The 20,689-nt window shown below is 39.8% G+C and overlaps 1 protein-coding gene across 1 annotated transcript; it reads left to right on the top strand.

Annotated features, from left to right (window-relative positions):
- The first annotated feature begins 18,076 nt into the window (after window positions 1-18,076).
- On the top strand, window positions 18,077-19,508 carry GCNT1 (glucosaminyl (N-acetyl) transferase 1). Its single transcript, XM_062513583.1, has one exon. The coding sequence runs from the start codon at window positions 18,195-18,197 to the stop codon at window positions 19,473-19,475; it is 1,281 nt and encodes a 426-aa protein (XP_062369567.1). The 5' UTR covers window positions 18,077-18,194; the 3' UTR covers window positions 19,476-19,508.
- The last annotated feature ends 1,181 nt before the right edge of the window (window positions 19,509-20,689 follow it).

The following is a 20,689-nucleotide window of genomic DNA, read 5'->3' as shown; positions in this document are numbered from 1 at the left end:
CATTTTAATGTCTTTCTCATACTGTGACACCCAGACCAGCCCCCAGCACTGGAGGTGAGGCTGCCCCAGCTCAGAGCAGAGCAGGACAATCCCCTCCCTTGTCCAGCTGTGATGCTGTCCCTGATGTCCCCAGGACAGGGTTGTCCCTCCTGGCTGACAGGGCACAATGACTCAGGTTCAACTTGCCACTGACCAGGACCCGCAGGTGCCTTTCCATGGCATTGCTTTCCAGTATCTCATTCCCTGGTCTGTCCATACACCCAGGATTGCCCCATCCCTGATGCAGAATCCAGCACTTTCTCTTGTTGAACTTCATATTGTTGATTGCCCAGACCCCTGATTTGTCAGGGTCTCTCTGCAGGACCTCCCTCCCCTGAGGAGTCAGCAGCTCCTCCCAGTTTTGTATCATCTGCAGAGTTGCTCAGTATCCCTTCCAGTCCTGTGTCCAGGTCATTTATGAAGATGTTGAAGAGCAGAGGGCAGAGGATGGAGCCCTGTGGAAGGAACCCCACCAGTGACAGGTCCCCAGTCTGATGTCACCCCATTCTCTGTAACCCTTTGTGCCTGACCTGTGACCCAGTTGCTTCCATCCCATGATGTGTTTATCCAGCTGTGGGCTGGAAATTTTGTCCAAAAAGATTCTCTAGGAGAAAGCATTGAAAACTTTACTGAAATCCAAAAAGATTGCATCGACTGACTTAAGAGTACTTAAAGATCAAGCTAATTCTGATTTCAGATAAATAATCAGTAGATTAGCTTAATTAATCAGTAGATTTTTAAAAAATCAAGAGAACAATACTGGTTTAAATAAAAATAAATTAGAGGAGTGCCTCCCTTTATACTTCACTTTTTCCATAGTATAATGAAACCATACCAGTTTTGCTCCTGTGGGCTAGTGGTCCATGTATACATTTCCCAGGAATATGGAATTTTCAGTTTTAAACTGGTAAAATAACTAAGTGATTTTAATTCATAAATTCCAAAGTTGAGGTAATTATTTCCTGTGCATTATTTCATATTATATATAGTGACTTCTATACAATCAACTTTTGATCCTGAACCAATTTCTGAAGAGTCATGACTGATACAAAAAAGATCCTATAATGTATACTTGCTTTATTACCAAATCCTCAGTATGTTCATCCACTACTTCACTTCATGCCTCTTCACAATTAGAATGCACAATGCAATATTTTTCTGTGGGGAATGAGGATTGTTAAAAACCTTTTTGTCTTTGAACACAGCTCTTGCCATGCATGTGTAGGAAAGGAGAAACAGGATGAATGATACACGGTTATGACTTTATTTTTGTGAGAACACCAGGCCATTTTCCCAGAATAGTCTATCAATACACTATTTCATACAGAAACCCGCAGCAGTATGCCAAAGAAACAAAACTGTCAACACTGGACCTCACTCTGAGATTTAAATGAATATTTATATGTTTTGTGTTCAGACCATAAATTGTCTTTATCAGATCTTGAACTATTACTCAGGAGGTGGCTGCAAGAAGCAAAAGTTGCAAAAGATTTGGACAATAATGCCAATGACTGCAGCAATACAATATCTACATCTATGTAGAACATAAATGTAAATCTAAATTTAATCATTAATCAGTAAACCTAAAAGCACTTCACTGAGGAAATAACTGCCCTCTCAATTTAATTCAGAAACTTCAGAAGCAAGAAAAGCCATACATCAAATCCTCTTTTGTCTTGGTTTGTATTAGAAACACATTTTTTCTATTTTTCCAAAAGTTTCATTCTTTTGAGCTTTTAAGATAACTGAGCTGCAACTGAGGACTAAGTACAGTGTTGATAACAAGAAATGAAACCCTTTCTTTCTGACAAGGTTCTTACCTGTAACTCATCATCAAGAGACAAATACTGCTTCTTTTGGTTGTTTCCTTTTTAAAAAACATTTACTTTTACCACAAAACACCACCACTTGTGTTTATCAGAGCACTACATGATAAGATAAGGCCTAGAAGTAGAAGGACCAATGGAAAAAACCCAGAGATATCCAGCAGGAATTTTGTCCCTCAGGAAGGTTTACTGAAGCTGCCAGAAAGCAACAACAACAAACACCCAAACAGCAAACAACCCTAAAACCCAAAAAAAAAAAAAAAAAAAAAAAAAAAAAAACCCACAAAAAACCCAACAACTAAATATAAGACCTGTGCTTTTTCTTCACACTGGCTTGGGCTTGCATGGCATTTTGGATTTGTGCTAGAAACAGTGTTGGTAACTCAGGGGTGTTTTGTGGGCAGCACTTACAGTGTCAAATCTTTTTTTGCTCCTCACCCCACCAGCACAAAGAGTTGGAAGGAGACACATCTGAGACATGTAACTCCAACTGACCCAAGAGATACCCCAGATCACATGGCATCATGCTAAATGTATAAACCTGTGAGAAGAGGAATAAAGGGGGTAACGTTTGGAGTGATGACATTTGATTTCCCCAAGTCACTGTTATGAGTGATGTGGCCCTGCTTTCCTAGGAATAGCTGAACACCTGCCTGCCCATGGGAAGCGGGGAACAAATTCATGGTTTTGCTTATCTGCACAGTTTTTGCATAAACTATTAAACTGTCCTTATCTCAATCCATGAGTTTTCTTTTACCCTTCTGATCCTCTCCCCTATCCTGCTGTAAGTGAGCAGTTAGATGGGGTTTGGTTCCCAGATGGGTAAAAATTACAATACGAAGAATACTTTACTAATTGATACGTGAAACTTCATGTTCAGCTGACTGTACTAAGGAATGGTACTAAGTATTCTTGACTTAGAAAGTGTGAAAATGTTAAAAAGTGTCAGGTGTGAAAAAGAAATTTAGGACGTTCTAAAAAGAGACCTCAATTTTATAGACAGTCTAAAAATTTTTGGGGAAGCTCTTATTCATCATCTGTCTGCGAGAGACATGAGAGGTGCAAACCTGAATAAAATATTTACCTTAAGACACAGATTTAAACTTATGAAAACAAAAAAAGAAAAGGAGTGTTTAAATGCAGAGCATAAACTGTCTAGTCTGTAATTAGAACCCCACATGTACCCTCCAGGGAAGAACAATAGCCAAAACCACTAACTCTTGGGAACATAAAGAAACAAGGCAGATTTGGAAACTGGAGTCTGGAAAATCAACAGGACAAGTTTGAAGTGGCCCTGTGAAAGATTGTATAAAGCTTCAATAAAAATACAATAAAACACACATCCTAGAAATATCCACACTTTTGATAAAATTGCTCCATTTCCAAGAACTTACACCATCTTCAAAAGCTGTGGACAATGATGAAATTCCTAATAAAATGAAATTATAGTCTTATGCTGCAGTACACCACTCTAGGTACAACTCAACAAGCAGCTGTATCTAGTTGTATGAATAAACCCATTGTAATTGATGGTAATGTGCAGTTTTTATGATTGTATGATGAGCTTAGAGTAAAGTCCCAAAAAGGAAAAAATTGAATCACATACTAGGGGACAATTCTTATTATAGATTCAAGTTACTAAATACACAAGTGAAAGACAATCTTATGTTGTGGGAATTATGCAGCTGCCACTTATTCTGCATTAGGAATTTTGCAGATGCCACCTCAACAGGGCTCAGCCCTAAGTTCCTGCCTGAAGGAGACAGGCCACCAATCTACTGAGTAAATAACTTGTTTCTTTATCTGACACACAGAGGAACTTGAGCTGTGTTGTCCAAGGAGGGACCCCCATTCCAGACCACATGCCCCAACTATACTTTAGTTTCTGGGCTGACATTTTTCTGAAAAATTACCATGTTCCCTTAGAAACATTTCCTTGGCTCTTAGTTTCATTCTGATTGCCTCTGCCACTTTGAGCTAGTTTTGTGGTTGCACCATTATCTTTATCAAAAGGTTTACTCTCAGACAGTTCTTGCAACCTAAGGCCCCAAGTACTTTAGCTTCAAGTGTTAAGCAAAGCTATTAATCCTAGCAATTCTCAACACTTGGAAATAGACAGTTTACTATTTCCTTAGGGTATGGAGCATCTAGTCCAATGATGGAAAATATCAGCCTATGAATTTTATCCACAACTGATGTGATACAAAAGAATTCCCATGACAGTACTGGAAAATTCATGTTTTCAGATTTTATACTTCCATGCAGTTTCTCAGGAATCACATATAGAGTACTTTTATGAACATGTTATATGGAGACTGACTCCCCAGAGGGACAGAGAAGGACATTCTGCTTCCCACACAACAAGTTTTAGTAAAAAAATCCTTAAAATTGAAATCTTGAAAAGTTTTAGCTGATGCCAGTAGAGCTACCCTGTTACACAAAAGGAACCCACAACAATAGATAAAATATAGTGAAAGTCTAACTGGAAAAAAAAAATCTCAGAACTAACAAAAATCGTACCTTTTTTACAGAATTTACACAAAATGTCATAAGGAAAGACATACAGAGAAATTATGAGTAGATGTTGAAAGCTTAATGCTAAAGATAGAACAAAGTAAGGATAAGAGGCTTATTCTGTACATACAAATAATATTTAAAGGTACTTTAGATTCATGGTCTTAAGCTGACATTTATGTTTGGATATGCGGGCAAAAAGTGTTCAGAATTCTTTTTTTCTCCTGTCTACAAGTAACAATACCAGTCAATATAGCACAAAATCATATTAACTACAGATCTTATACTAACAGTGAAGCAGCTGTGCCCCAGCGGCCCATGGATGTCCATTGTGGAGCAAATGCCCACCTACTGCCCATGGAGAATCCCACACCAGAGCATGTGGATGCCTGTAGGAGGCTGTGATCCCATGGAAACAAGGCCACAATGGAGCAAGTTTGCTGGCTGGAGCAGTAGGTTAAGAACTGCAGACTATGGGAGGAACTAACAATGGAGAAGTTTACAGAGGACTGTCTCCCATGGCAGGGACCCCATACTGGAGCAGAGAAAGACTGTGAGGAATATTCCCCCTGAGGAGGAAGGAATGGCAGAAACAACACATAATGAACTAACCACAGCCTCCATTTCTTGTCCCCTGTCTCACTTGCAGAGAGAAGACAAAGAAAATCAGGAGTGAAGCTGATCATGGGAAGAAAGTAAGGGGAAAAGTGTTTTTTAAGGTTTAGTTTTATTTAACATGACATTACTCTGATTTGATCAGTAATAAACTAATTTCCTCAAGTTTGGTCTGCTTTGTCTGTGGTAGTAATTGCTGTGTGATGTCTTCCTGCCCTTCTTTGACACAGAAGCTTTTTGTTATTTTTTTTTCTCTCCCCTGTCCAGCTAAGGAAGGGGAATAACAGAGCAGCTTTGGTGGGCACCTGGCATCCAGCCAAGATCAACACACCACACAGTTGTAACAACAGTTTCAACAGAGCTAAGAAGGAGAAATTAAACAAATTTACTGAGAGAGCTGACTTGTGACTTGTCTTCCGGTAGATAATCCAAGGAAGAGGTTGAGCAGGGCACTGTGGATACACAGTCTCCTGTCCTTTCAGAAGCTTGCAGTTGGATCACCTGTGAGACCAACCTCTGAAATTTATGAAATGTTTCAAAAGTGTAGAGAACAAGTGGAACCAATTCAAAAATTAGTTCAGAATTCCGGACATATACATACACATAGATCTGCATATATTACGTATTTATGGCTATATACATAATATCGGTATTGATTTAGTATTACTTTGGGAGAGGGGACTTTCTAAGACCAATTATAATTTTCATAAATAAAATTTGAAATAGTTCAGGGGGATGAAGCTTTTCCCATTTGTTAGCATCTTAAAAGGACCTTGACTGATTCTCCTTCTGGTTAAAATACTGTCTTTGCCTGGCTACACCAGGCTGAACTTTCACCACTCTTGCCAAAGCAGTCAGCAGGAGGAGTTGTTCATTCCCTCAGCAGACATGGTATCATCAGGCTTGCTTCTCAGCTTCTCAGTGCAATCAGCAAATCATACTTCTTAACTGGATCAGAGTGCCAAAAAATAATCTAAGTGTTTCAATTTGGTTTATTTGGCAAAGTCAGTAGGGTGAGGTGGGAGGCCTCTGCAAGAAGAGTTCAGGGGATGCTCTGTATGTGACACAGCTTGTTCCAAGGTGGAGCAGACAGTTCCAAGACAGACCCACTGCTGGCCAACGCTGAACATATCAGTGATAGTGGTGACATCTCTGTGATAACATATTTCAAAAGGTATAATAACCACTCTACAGCAGCTGTGAGAGAGAAGAGTGAAAAAAATATGGAAAAATTAGTCCTACAGACACCAATGCAGGAACTGAAGGAGGGGGAGATGGTGCTATAGATGCAGGAGCAGACATTCCTTTGCAAACCCTGGAGAAGAACATAGTGGAGCAGGTTGTCCCCCTGCACCTCATGGATGACCACAGATGAACAGATATCCACATGCAGTCCATGGAAGATCCTGTAAGGAGCAGATGGGTGTGAAGAAAACTGTGGGCAATAGAAAGCTCATGCTAGAGGAGGCCCCTGGCAGGAGCAGCTACCATGCTGGAGCAGTCTGTTCCTGAAGGACAGCAGCCCATTGAAAGAACCCATACTAGAGCAGTTTGTGAAGGACATGGAAGGGACAAACAGCACCAGGATGAAGGACTGGAAGAGAGGGGCAGTTATGGACTGATGACAATCATCATTCTTCATGCCCCTAGAGCACTCAGGAAAGAAGAAGTAGGAAGAGTCAGAAATGAAGGGGTGAAGTTGAACCTGAGAAGAAGCCAGAGGGACTAAGGGGAAGGTGTTTTAGTTTTGTCCTTTTTTTTTTTTTTTCTCTCACCATTGCACTCTATTTTTAATGACAGTAAATTAGTCTTTCCTAAACTGAGTTTGTTTTGACCATGATGGTAATAGGTGAGTAATCTCCCTGGCTTTATTCCAATCCAGGAGCTTTTCCATTTTATTTTCTCATCCTGTTCTGTGAAGCAAGCAAAGCAAGAGAGCTGGCTAGGCATCTGGCAGCAAGCCAAGATCAAACCCACCACAGTGGTAGAACAAGAGGCTGCTACTTTACTCAGTAGATGTTTTACAGAAATTTTGGCAACTCAAGGTTGCAATCCACTCCACACTATTTTCGATTCTGTAATTAATGCTAACTACCAGCCAGTGTCTTGGAATAAATTTGTCCTAGCAAAGTGAAATAGTATTTTCAATATGTACTACACATAGTCTGAGGAAGAAAACATGACCTTCCCTAATGAACTTTAGGCATGAGTCACTCTTGTCCCTACAAATTAATACTGATCCATATCAGTAGACATTATGTTCCAAAGAGAAGCACACTACAATGTGCTTTAGATATGCTTTCCTTTATTTTCAAAAAGGGGTTGAGGTGTCTTCCTTCCTTCCTTCCTTCCTTCCTTCCTTCCTTCCTTCCTTCCTTCCTTCCTTCCTTCCTTCCTTTCCTTCCTTTCCTTCCTTTCCTTCCTTCCTTCCTTCCTTTCCTTCCTTTCCTTCCTTCCTTCCTTCCTTCCTTCCTTCCTTCCTTCCTTCCTTCCTTCCTTCCTTCCTTCCTTCCTTCCTTCCTTCCTTCCTTCCTTCCTTCCCTTGTTAGACAGTCTTTTGTGTTAAAATGGTTTTGGCAGCTGCAATCATTTTCTTCAGACCTTTGATTTCAGCACATGGTGTTTGCATTTTTATGCATATTGTGCACTTTTTGCACACTCCACCTCCACTCCCAATTTATGTGGAGCATCAGAGTTCAAGAGTTCATCTACAAATTGAAGATTTTTTTTTTTCCCTACTCAGATTCAGAGCAAGCAGACTTGGGAATCTAGGGCAAGAACATTAAGTCCCAGAAATTTTACAACAAAGGTAAATGTTGCTAGGGATGTTTCTGGAGAAGATAATAAAAACTTCTGGATTGGAGCAACTCTTTCCTTAGAGAAGGCTAATGCACTAAGATCCCACTCTCATTATGAAGAAACCTTCAAGCCCTAGCAGGATTCAAAACTGAGGTTAGGATCCTCTGTCTGTCTGAGGACAGATATTAGGGCCTTGTACCTTTCTAATGTTAGGTCTGAATTCTCAGAAGTAATAGATATTTGGGTTACACTTACATGACAAAAAAAATTAAGAAAAATCCTCTTTTACAAGGGCTAGTAGGGAAGATCTTATTACAAAATGCTAGACCACTGTCTGACTTTTCAGAAAAAGAAAATTTTTACTTCCTTAAAACTAGTAAAGTTAAAATTATTAGCAGTAAGGATGAGGTTTAAAATAATTCTCTAGCACTTAAATTTTTGCCATAGCATAGAAAATCTAAGGTATTTAGAGACATTTTGTATATTTTATGTTTTCCAAGAAAAAGTCTAAAAGCCTGGAGGCAGCTGTCAAAGTACAAATAGATACTAATACCAAATTAGAGAAAACATATTTGTGAGAGAGCTATCCTCCTTATCATTAATATATTTAAGCTGTATTCTCCTGCACCATAACTATGTACATTTAGCCATGTATAGAAGACTATTTTTGAAACTTTCTCAATGTTGTGTGCATGTACTTGTTTTCACTGGATTGTTAGTCTTACCACAACAATCAAATACTCACCTACAAACTGATTTCATTCAAACCAATCAAAATTCACAGCAAAATCATGTAAGTATTTCAAATTTCCCATGTTTGTAACTTGCTTTTGTCTTTATTTTCCTCTAAGTTCCACTTTTCCTGTTGGTTTAATTTGTCTGTCAGTAATTCCAAAATTGTGAACAATGTAACTTTTTTCTTTTGTTTTATAGCTGCCCTACAGTCACATCTGTCACTGGCCTGTCACATAGCAGAAAGGGCAGATTGTGTATCCTGTCATCTTTATATTCCAGACTCAAGGTTAGAAGAGTAAAAACCAGGCACAAACTCCTTTCATCCATTTTTTTCGGGAACAGCTAACAAAAACTATCCGTGAACGGAACTGTAACTGAAACACAGTCCTTGAAATGTCACAAAGCTGCACTAAAAGCAGGATGGGTTCTCTGCCAGCACGGTCAGCCAAGGATCACAACCTCTGTAATTGTGTCATTTTATAGAGAACTCCATTTTATACTTGTGTCAAAGTCAGTATAACAGACTTCTTAACTTCAGTCCTCTACCTGAAATAATGACACGCAGTAATTACTTTGATGCATTTTTTTCTCCCCACAGGAAGTACTTGTTAGATGGTACTTTGTAAATGCACCAATATATATTAACTCTAGTTGTGACTTTGCATTAGTTGTCTGTAATAAAGCATCTGTAGCTTTGTAAGTAATTAGGGCAGGGTGGATGGAAAACAGTGAGAGCAAACATCTGCCCCTAAAGCTTACCCAATTCATTCTCTTAAGGATGCTGGTGTTCAGCTCTACTAATTGTACCGTGATTGCAATACTGCGATGTTTCACAGGCAGTTTAGCAAGAGAACAAATACTTAAATTTATGTTATGATTTATTTTTCTCATTTACGTGGAAGACCAACAAGACACAGTCACTGTCAATAATCATAAATCATTAGTAATTATAAAATATTACTCTTCATGGGGAGACTAATGGGAAATCTTGCCCAGTCCCCCAGATTTCTGTCTCCCGCTAGAAACTTCTCTCACCAGCCTCTGATAGGTTTATAGATGAAAGGCCTTTTTGGCATGGTAATCCATGAACAATCAGACACAAACAAGTTCAGCCCCATAAATACCAGACACAATAGAAAATCATATATATATATGTGTGTGTGTGTGTGTGTGTGTGTGTGTGTGTATACATTAAACATTCTCTTGACAACATGATGATGAAAGTTTGAGATCTTGCAGTCCATTCCTAAAATAAGCTGCCTGATCCATGCTGTAATGTGTGGAGGCAGTTCCCTCTTCTGCTGGCAGTTCCAGTAACAGCCTTGAAAGCTAATCTCATTTTCTTGTTAGCTTCCAGCCTCTTGATCAGTGCAGATGCGGGACCACTCAGTACAATTTCACGACTGGGATGAGAAGTGGCCAGCAGAGTCCATTAGGTGTGCCTCCAGCTGCCAAATCATGCTGCATGCCAGATAAAGCCTATCTGCAGAGATTTTTGGGGAATTCCGTAAGCACTGCTCAAGATGCTGCGGGTTGCAGCACTTGTTTTTGTTGTTTTTTTTTTTTTTTTTTAATGTGGCACACACTGTTTTTGAACTTTCTATTTCCTTGAAATTTAATTTTCTGTTTTCTTTCAAGGTACTTCACTAAAATTGTAAGGGGCTTGCCCCTAAGCTCCACCTTCGTGTTTTATAGCTCTCCAAATCCCGTGGAATATGTTTATTGTCTGACAGATAAACTGAACAAGAAATCTCAGTCTTCTTCACACCCTGCCTAGACACGTCTTACTCTTCACCGTTGCAAGTTTCGCGCGCCGCTTCTCAGCCAGGTCTGCTCCCCTTCCATCCCACCCTCCCTTCCGTCCCTCGATTTCCCGTCACGGAGTTCTTCCAAGCCCGCATGTAGCAGCAGGCGAGACTCGGGTCCCCGCTCACGAACGCTCGGCCTCCCAGCCGCAGGGAGCCCGCCCAGCGCCTCCGCGCCCGGCCCCCAGCCCCGGGGGTCGTTTGGGGCTGCGGACCACGAGGAAACCCTTCGGTGCCGTGAGCCGCACAGGAGCTGGTCCGACGGGGGTTCCAACGTTACCGGTACGGCCGGAGGACGCCTTAAAGGAAGCAGTAAGAAGGGTAACAAACATAGTTGCCAAGGCTGCGCAGTGTGGGTGAGATCGGGGCCAGGCGGGGCAGGGAGTGGACCCTGAGCGCGACCGCGGCGCCGCGGAGGGCTGGGCTGGGCTGGGCCGGGCCAGGGAAGGCAGGGCAGGGCAGGCAGGGCAGGCTGGCCCCGCGGGTGTGAGCCGGGCGGGGACCCGCAGCCAGGGTAGGACCCGGAGTTCGGCTCGGAGCCGGGCCCGCCGGGGAGCTGGCCGGGCTCCCTGCCTGCCCCGGGCTGCTCCGCACCTGGGTGCTGTGGGCGTACCGGGAGCGGCGTGGTCCTGAGGCGGGTGGCAGCGCGGGCTGGCCTGGAGCTTCGCTGTTCCCTGCGGAGCCTCGCAGCACCACTCCAGGAGCCGCCGTGTCGTCGGGCAGGTGTCGCACTGGAGGGCAGGGAGACGCATCTGTTGTGTCTCTGTCCTTGTTTTTCTTTTCCTTCTTTTCCCCCCCGCCTCTTTTTTATTTCCTTACCCCTTTCCCTCTCTCCCCCTCCTTCCCCTCCTCTTTCCCTCTTTTCCTTTTGGCTCCAGTTACGTCCTTTTGCTTCTTTCTCTCCCCTTTTCTATTATTTTCCCTTTTCCCTTTCTTTCCCTGCTTTTTTTCCCCGCCACATCTCCTCTTTACTTAGCTTTGTTTCCCACTGTCTGTCTGTCTGTCGTCCCACGCTCCGTTTGCCTTTTCCCGCGGCAGTGCCTGCAGGGAGCCCATGGCCGGCTGTTGCTCTCCGGGGCGGGGAGGGTGTTGGCTTGGTGTGAAAGCTGCTAGCACTAAAAGGGTTCAGGGCATACCTGATGCTCCTGAGGTGTTCATAGGTGTGGACCTTTCTCTCTCTCCTTCTATCTTAAACTCACTGTAACTGGCAAAACTTTTTTTTTTTTTTGTGGGGGGTCAGAATTTTTATTTTTTTAAAAAGCTGTTTAAAAGGTTGTAAATAGTTTTTGGTGGCTCAAGTTGAGTTAGAAGACTGAGAAAGAAGCCTGACAGGAGACTCAGTTATGCTCTGGCACTTTGCCTTCTTTCAGTCTCAGAAGAGTAGACTTCTTTGTGGGAAAGAGGAGGAGTGGCAGCAGGAGGGGATTGCCATTTTGGAGTCTGCTATTTTAAATTTCATTTTTAATGGAATATGACCACAGACCTGGCAAGAAGGAGAGTTAGAAATGGTAGTGAGAGAAGAGGAGAGAAATCTAGCTTTTCTGTCTTCCAACTTGAAAATCTTTGTGAAAAATAGTGCAGTAATTATAGCTCAAGTCAGAGTTCAGTTACATGGCTTTTGGAAGTAGATGTAAACAAAAGAAAATATTTTCTCTCCTCAGTGATTAGCTATGCTGCCTATAGTGTATACCAGTTATCAGCATATTGCCTTTCCTACAAAATTTGAATTGTCTGAGAAATATTCACTTCCTGAGGCCAGAAGAACCAAAAGTTACTAATGAACCTGATGGATACCTTTTCCAAGTCTGCCTTTTTTTCTAACATAAACCAAATGCAAGGCAAACATACAAGCTAAAGATTTACAGTCTATTTGCTGAAAATACTGTGTTTATGGAGCAAAATCCTGCTTTCCAGTTTTGTTTCCACATTGGAAAACCCGCTGCTAGTCTTATTAAAAGATTTTTCTTTTTAAATAATCCTTCTCAGTTTTGCTTCGGATTTCAACATAATTCAAAAGTTCTGCCTTTACTCTGATTCATAAGCTCCTGAAACTGGAAAACACCTAACTTTACCAATATAGAATTCTGTCTTAGAAAAGGTGAAAAAAGGTAATGCCACAGAAATGTAGCATAACCAGTACTACAACTGAAGTAACTTTCACTTGTTAGGTTTACTTCATAGCTCCAGAGACACCACTTCTTGCAACGTGCAGCCTTATTATATATGGGATAATTGTGGTGCTATTAGAGGAACTTGTAAAACAAACCTCATCTTGGAAAACTGTGATAGAATATTTCAGGAAGTTGACTGATGATTCTTCAGCTCACTGATAAACTGTAACTGTAGGTATGGCTTTAAAATGCTGCCTGCTCCATAGGGCTAAAGAAAATCTCAGAATATTTTTAATGTTGTGCTTGAAGAGGGATCCAAGTACTTAAAAATTTGACAGCCTCCTCCTTCCACCTTCCTTCTGGTTTTATAGATTAGCTTTCCTGCTGATGTGTCTTGTTATGAAATGCAGCATTGTCACAAGGCAGTAATGAGCAAAAATTTTTATGTGAGTATGAGGAGTACAGCAACTCCTCTCTCTCTTCCTGGTGATATTATAGGTTCTACTTTAGAATAACAGGGAAAAATAGGTGTGCTTTTCACTTTGAAGTAGCCAAAGTCTACAAATTACCTTGAGGAACACCAGGCAGTTCTACCATATGTTAAATTGGCCAACATTAGTTTAAAGATTTCATGATTTTTTTTGTTTTGTGATTTGTCTGTATTCTCAGTGTTAGCAACCTTGAGGTAAAACGTTACTGTTTTCTCCATCCTAAGAGTCACAGGCTTCTTGAGGTAGGAACTGGCCACTGAATGACTTTGCCATAACATCTTTACTCTCCATAGTTCAAATTTCTTACTGTCAGATCTATATACGGGGCCTCTAAGGACAGACAGGATTGGAAGTAATAGTCAGGCTTTGAACTAATCTGCAGAAGGTTTACATGATATAGTAGTATAAGAGAATACTAGAAAGGCTAGTAAAGCCTACTGCTTTTTCAATTTACAATTTACACAGAGTATATGTTCATGTGACTATTACTCATTTTTTGAAACAGAAATACTTTAGTGTGTTGGATTCCTAACAATTGAGTGTAAGATCTTCAAATAACCTGGATGTTTGAATTTCTTTTTTTTTCTACTTTTAGCTACTCTCAGTATTTAATTTCCAAATAGTGGTGGATGTAGCAGTACTAGTCACTTGTGGAATTTTGCTTAAAGCCATCTTCCAAGTTTAAAAAAGACTATAAATATGTTGGTGTTTTTTCTATAAAAAGGGACTGTATTTTTCCTTTATGATTGTTTTCTTAAGCACCTCTGAAGGAAAAGCATCTACTCTTACAGAGTGTTGTCAGTTGCAGACAACTGTGCCCACATGAAACCCTGCTGCATATGAATTCAAAATTAAGTGTCTCGTAAAGGCTTATGATAAGTCAACTATGCAGCTTATGACCAGTTCTCATTTTTGCTAAGACTCACCACTGCCTAACAGAACAAATATGAGTTCTTTCATTTATTTAGAGGCATATCTATTTTCAAGATTGTGCTGCGTGGTGCCATGGGAAGCTGAGTAAATAACTTCTGTGTCTGGCAGATCTTTGCAGATGACACTACAGTCCATGCAGTCTATCTTTTTGATTATGCATGTTTGTGTTTAGACAAGCTGCTTGCTGCTTTAAAAATCACTTCCTCATCAGAATGAATGTTCTGCATAACTGAATCTGAATGGAAGAATGAGAAACTACAAGATGTGTATACTTTGAAACATTCTGGATATGCCTTCGTAAAAATGTTAGGACTTCCCAGCAAACTCATCTTTGTGGCCTCACTGGCTAGAGAGCTCCCCAGAGCTCTGGTTGGATCTGTTGTGGCACTCCTCCTGGCCCACTGTGTGGGTGCCAGGGAAGGCAGCAGGGTTGCTCCTTCCACCGGCAGCAGGTGGTGGTGCCAGAGCAGTGGCGTGGTGAAGCTGCAGAGGTTGTGCTGTGCTGTGCTAGTGGCCAGAGGCTGGTTTCCTGGCTGCTGGGGTAGCGGTGCCCTGCCAGCTCTGCATGCACACAAGCATCCTCACTTGTAGGACCACCAGCTCTAGTCCAGCCTGTCTGCACAAAACCTCCATGCAAGCTCTAGTCTCCCTCTAAGCTGTGGTATACTATTGTAAAAGTGTTTTGTTTGGTGGGGCGTTTTTTGTTTGTATGTTTGTTTTGGAGATTTTGGGTGTTTTTTGTTTTGGAGACCTAGGTTTCTCATGGGTTTTTGTATTTGGTAGAAATCAAGCTGAAATTATCTTGGTTTTGTTTAGTCACACCATACAGTTAGTATACAGCCATAAAGATTAATTTTGGCAGGAAAGAGGGAAGTAGGCATTCCTACTAACTCCCCCAACCACCAGCAACTGCTGTAAGTTTCCCCTTTTAATGACAACTGCTTCAGAAATACAGATTTTGACTTGAGGAGAAAACAGTAAAAAAGGAAGTGGGATAGGTATGCAACTTTTTCAACTGAACCTTGGTTGAGAGCAAGATGAAGGCTGCCAAATAAAGCATTTTCTTTATAGATTTGCAAACCTTCCTCCATCTCTCCCACAGTGCAAAGTGCTGCCACTGACAAAGTAATTCTCTAGTGTGTGTACTAAGGCTTTGCAGAGCTAAACCTATACTGATGTTAAAAGCTTAACTGAATGCAGTCTGAAACTATATTAATGGGTGTTCTAGGTTCAGTAAGTGTATTAGGTGTATTATTAGATGAAAGGTAGAAAATCCTACCCTGTAAAGATCAGCTTTTGTGAGTGGGATATGATCAAATTTTAGGACTTTGAAATTGTGAGCATAAACAAATAGTAACTTATTGTTAAAACTGGTCTGAAGAAGCAGTTTGTTAGTGAGAGAAATTTCCAAGAGAAAAAAATCCGCATAAAGATAAGAGCCATGTTAATGTGTAAATGTTTGCAGATCTCTCATTTTGGTATAATGAAAATGCCAGGTCTGATTACTCTGAGCTCTGAACAATAGAGGAATCGCACCCAGCTGGGTATACAAGGTCTTTCTGAAAGGGATTCTTTATCCTGCACTCAACTAAGTTTTATTATAAAATGGGAGGAGGAAATATTTCTTAGCAAGCTTTTTTCTTTATATCATGGTCACTTTCGGTTGAGACTGTCTCCCACCATTGAAATGGTGACAGGTTGGTAATCTTGACTGTGTGTTATTTCTCAATGCTAGTGCTCCTGTAAAAACTAATAGGATTAAATAATAGTGCTAGCAGCCTAAAGAAAGGATTCCAATGTCTGTCAGCTAAAGTATCACAAATCTAACTGTATTTGAAGTACACTGTAAGTTTTAGAAGTGTCTTAATTTTTAAGTTTGTAGGCAGAATATAGTAATTGAAGGTTAACCAGTATCACAAGCTTCATCCTATGAAAATACATACCCAATGAACACTATCATATATTTAGTCTCCTCCCTCTACTAATTTAATATGTGATTAATACTATTTTTCATGGATTAGATCACACAAAAGTGTGTGATAAGTTACAAAGCACGTTAAAACATGTTCTAAATTGTGTTATTGTGTTCAATGTCACATGACAAACTGAAAGCCAGAATTTTAGAATTTTCCTTTTAATTTTTTTTTAATTCATAGTGTAAGACCTCATTCTTAAAATTTCCCTCTGTGTGCCTTCCTGCTGTAATTGCATGTATTTCTGCTGTAATTGCCTGCTAGCTCACAGGTTTTAAAATATAAATTTTCTTCTGGTTTCACTTCACTGCACATCTAAAATATACTGTGGACAAATGTCTGCCTTCCTTAAAAAAATTAGAAATGCAGGATAAAATACTTACAATTGTAATTCTCAAAACAAAATACACTTCAGCATAAATAAAATGTCTATATAATGCTGTTAGTTACAAATTTGTGTCTAGTTTGTGGTCTTTGCGTGCTGCTGACTTGAAATACAAAATACTTGACTATAGTTCTTCCTTAGAAAATTGCTGATTCTCCTAGCTGTGCTTGACATTTGTGCAGTGTTCCACACCTTCCTCCCAACTGCTTCATTCTCTCAGTTTGCAGTGCCATGGGCAAAGTTCTGGACCCAAAGTGTAGAACATCCTGGGCAGCATTACTAACAAAAAAAACCCAACAAACTCTGTGATGTCATGCCTCAGTTTCTTAAATGCACCTCTTCTGAGATCTGCAAGTAGCAGCTTAAGAGCCACACTTTGGGAATTAAAACCTGAAACAATACTGGGGTAGCTTAAAGAAAATGGGGAAAAAGGAAATTCTTACACTGAACAGCTTAAGGCAAAACACAGCAGTGGGCATAGCACGTATTAGTTTTTCTTAAACAGAGTTTCTTACCAGTTTTTCTCAGTAGCTGTTATTCTTAGAGCTATTCAAAAAGTTATTCTGAGGAATTATCTTCTTTCTTGAAAGTAGTAAAAATGTAAGGAGCCTTGTATCTTTCAAATATTTTATATTTCATGAATTTAGATTCACATTTTGGAAGGCATTCTCTATAAAATGTGTGGGCATTTACAATTAGGTTGATTTGAAATTCAAACCTGCACTAAAGTATTAGGCAGTGAATTTGTGATTACAAGTGGTATCTGAGTAGCAATGTAAGCTACTTAAGGATATTCTTCTGTTCTTAATCATTTTAACTGCATGAGGTAGCAATTTCAAAAAACAAAAAAAGACACCCAGTTCTGTAGTACAGTTCTAGAGTGTGATTTTCACAACTGGTACAGTTGTAGCTGCAGTGATTCTGTTCACAGAATACCAAAACAGAAAAAGGGTGCTTTTAAAGAATAACAGAACAAACAGAAGTTATCTAGTGCTTGTGCAGCAAACTAGCTAGAAATCTTGCTGCAATCTAGCATTGCAGCACAACTCCACATAAAAGTAATTGCTGAATCATAAAAACAAGTGTGGTTAAATTATGGTAATACAACATTGCTGTGCACTTAGATTTGTGCATTTGCAGTGACTTGATACAAATCAGCTTGAGATGCGGGTCATAAGTATTGCCTGTTACCTTATAAAACTACTTCAGCAATTCAGTAACAGTTTTTCTCACAACTCTGAAAATTGAGATTCCCGGCTTTAATAACTCTTTTTTTTCTCATCCTTCTCATCAGGTCTTTCCTGGTGGTTTTTCTAAGCTCATATGCAGTATGTTGAAGAGACAGTCTAACACAAAAATCTTCAAAGGCTGCAGGGACTTCTTTGCCAGTGAGAGCTAAAGCATGACTGCCATCCGGGAAGTGAGTGGTAAGTTTTAATGATAAAGAAATCTATGTCAGCCCTGAAGTGGGTATTAAACATTCTTGCAAAGCTCTAAAGCATGAATTAACAAGAAATACTTGCTTCCCAGTAGAGTATCTAACTTTTGTTTTAGATATGGCTGAATCAGCTCCATATTCTTACTGAACTTCAGTTTGTAGTGTTAGGACTGTGGAATTTTCATGAAGACTCTGCTTCTCCCAGTGTTTTTCTATTAAAAATCTATTTGTTAATTTTTAATTTTCAACAGAATTTTTTTTTGCTAAACTATTCAGCTTTTTACTGCCACTAAATAAGAATGTAATTATTAATCACTGATTTTTTAAAAAACCTTTTAGTCTAAGACTGACTGTCGTACCCCATTTTATTTTAGGATTTTTCCTTCCATTTCCCTGAAAAACTTGCCAAATTCCTGAGAAACAAAATTTTTTTTCCTGAAATTCTGAATTTTATTTCTGAGTTCTGAAGCTCATATGAACAGAGAGGAGGACATTTTTTTTTAGCCCTGCAAAGCTACCTGGTATTTGAAATGCTGAAGAGGAAATTACGATTTTGCCACAACTTGCGCTTCAGGCTTTTCTTGGGTCTAACTATCATTTTAGTAATAATTTCAGTATTGAAAGTCAACCAGAAAGAAGACTTTCTAAATCGGACCCATCTGGAACTAACAAAAGAAGATCCTGTTAGCAATGTTAACTGCACCAAAATTATTGAGGGGGATATAGAAGAAATACAAAAGGCACAGCTTGAGGCATTATCAGTGACATTTAAGAAACGCCCCAGACTAACAACAGATGATTATATTAACATGACTGCAGACTGTGCCTACTTCACCAAGGCTAGGAAATACATTATGGAACCTCTCAGTAATGAAGAAGCAGAATTTCCAATTGCTTACTCAATAGTGGTTTATCACAAAATTGAGATGCTTGATAGACTTCTAAGATCAATCTATACTCCACAGAATTTTTACTGCATTCACGTAGACAAAAAGTCTCCAGAATCCTTTTTTGCTGCTGTGAAGGGAATAGTGTCATGTTTTGATAATGTCTTTATTTCCAGCCAGTTAGAGAGTGTGGTATATGCTTCATGGAGCAGAGTGCAGGCAGACATTAACTGCATGAAAGATCTCTACAGAAGAAGTTCAAACTGGAAATACCTAATAAATCTGTGTGGTATGGACTTTCCTATAAAGACCAACCAGGAAATAGTAGAGAAATTAAAAGCCCTTAAGGGTGAAAACAGCTTGGAAACAGAAAAAATGCCTGTTTATAAAGAAGTAAGGTGGAAAAAACACCATGAGATTATTGATGGTAAAATAAAGAACACAGGCATAGACAAACAACTACCACCTCTCAGTACTCCAGTTTTTTCTGGCAGTGCCTATTTTGTAGTTAGCAGAAGCTTTGTAGAATATGTACTAGAAAACAGCAAAATACTTAAGTTCATAGAGTGGGCGAAAGATACTTACAGCCCAGATGAGTACCTGTGGGCAACAATTCAGAGAATCCCTGAAGTCCCAGGCGCATTTTCTTCCAGTGACAAGTACGACGTTTCTGACATGAACGCACTGGCCAGGTTTGTCAAGTGGCAGTACTTTGAAGGCGACGTGTCCAAAGGCGCACCCTACCCACCGTGCAGTGGAGTTCACATTCGCTCTGTCTGTGTTTTTGGAGTAGGAGACTTGAACTGGATGCTACGAAACCACCACTTATTTGCAAATAAGTTTGACACTGATGTCGATGCTTTTGCAGTGAAATGCTTGGAAGAGTATTTGCGGCACAAAGCTCTGTATCTGCAAAAGAACTGAAATGTACGGTCCTGTTATGAAACATTGGTACAAATGTTCTACTACGACATACTTTAACATGTACAGCAATGGTGGGATGCTGACAGTGGGTATAATGACTCCCACCATATTGGTTTGGTGGTGCTCATGCCCTGCGTTGTCCATGGACTAGGGGGAGAAAAGACATGTCTCAAGTATGCCTTGTTGCACACTGAGGCTTGGAGCTTTAGGTACAAAATCAGACAGCAGTCTTTGGAAAGCCAACTATTTGAAATATTTATTATCTAGAAGGTATAATTAATGGACTTCCTTTGGCTAAACTGTTTCAAGGTTTTAAAGCATAGAAAATGCATGCTGTTCATGGTTGTTCTTAATTTTTTATTTCCATGAATGTAATGCTGGGAGAGAAAGATGAAGGGGTGGGATAAAAAGCAGCTGGACTGCACTTCATACTGAGTTCTGAAAGACCTCAGGAATATAACATTAGAAATTATCTAAAAGCTATTCAAAAGGGGATATGCAAAGCCAGCTGTTATCATTTTACTTAGATCTGTTTGCTGCAGTTGTGTTTTCTGTAATTCTTAATCCTCTTGAAAATTTCAGCATGGGGTATTAAGGAATTCAGATATTTTGTATTCTTAAACACCTGATATTGTGATATAAAGTTTATACACTAGTTTAAAATGACATCTTCTCAGGGAAAGTTCAGTTTTGTGCCTGATGAGATTTAGACTTGTAATTTTACATTTCTTACTGTATGGGGAGTTTTGCTTTTGTATCCAAAATCACTCAAGTTTCTCAAAATGTAAAGAACTGCAGTAGTGTCTAACATTACTGATGGAACTGCTGATTTCTGCTTTCTGTCAAGCTCAACTTGCATTCCAGATTACTTTAACACTAAGTACAGAAAAAATAAAATTATTTTTTTAAATTATACTGTCTCTTTTTGCAATTAAAGTCCTTCTGAAAATGCCACAAATAACTCCTAATGATGAAGGCTAAATATATTTTTACTGTAGTTTTCCATACATGACTGAAGCTGCAGCTGAGATAAGCCCTACCTAACCTCCATATGGTCATTCATTCATGTGTCTGTACTTGTTTAGGTTTAACTAGTTCATCTGATTTTAATTCCAGTTAGGCCCTTGCTCAATTAGTTGCAGCAGTGTGGCACCCAAGCTTAGGCATGAAAGAAGAGGACATTGTGAGGGGGATGGTATTTCCTTCGGTATCAA

The sequence above is a fragment of the Cinclus cinclus genome, chromosome Z, assembly GCF_963662255.1.
Source record: "Cinclus cinclus chromosome Z, bCinCin1.1, whole genome shotgun sequence".
NCBI classification, from domain to species: Eukaryota; Metazoa; Chordata; class Aves; order Passeriformes; family Cinclidae; genus Cinclus; species Cinclus cinclus.
This window is presented reverse-complemented; position numbering and strand designations above follow the sequence as displayed.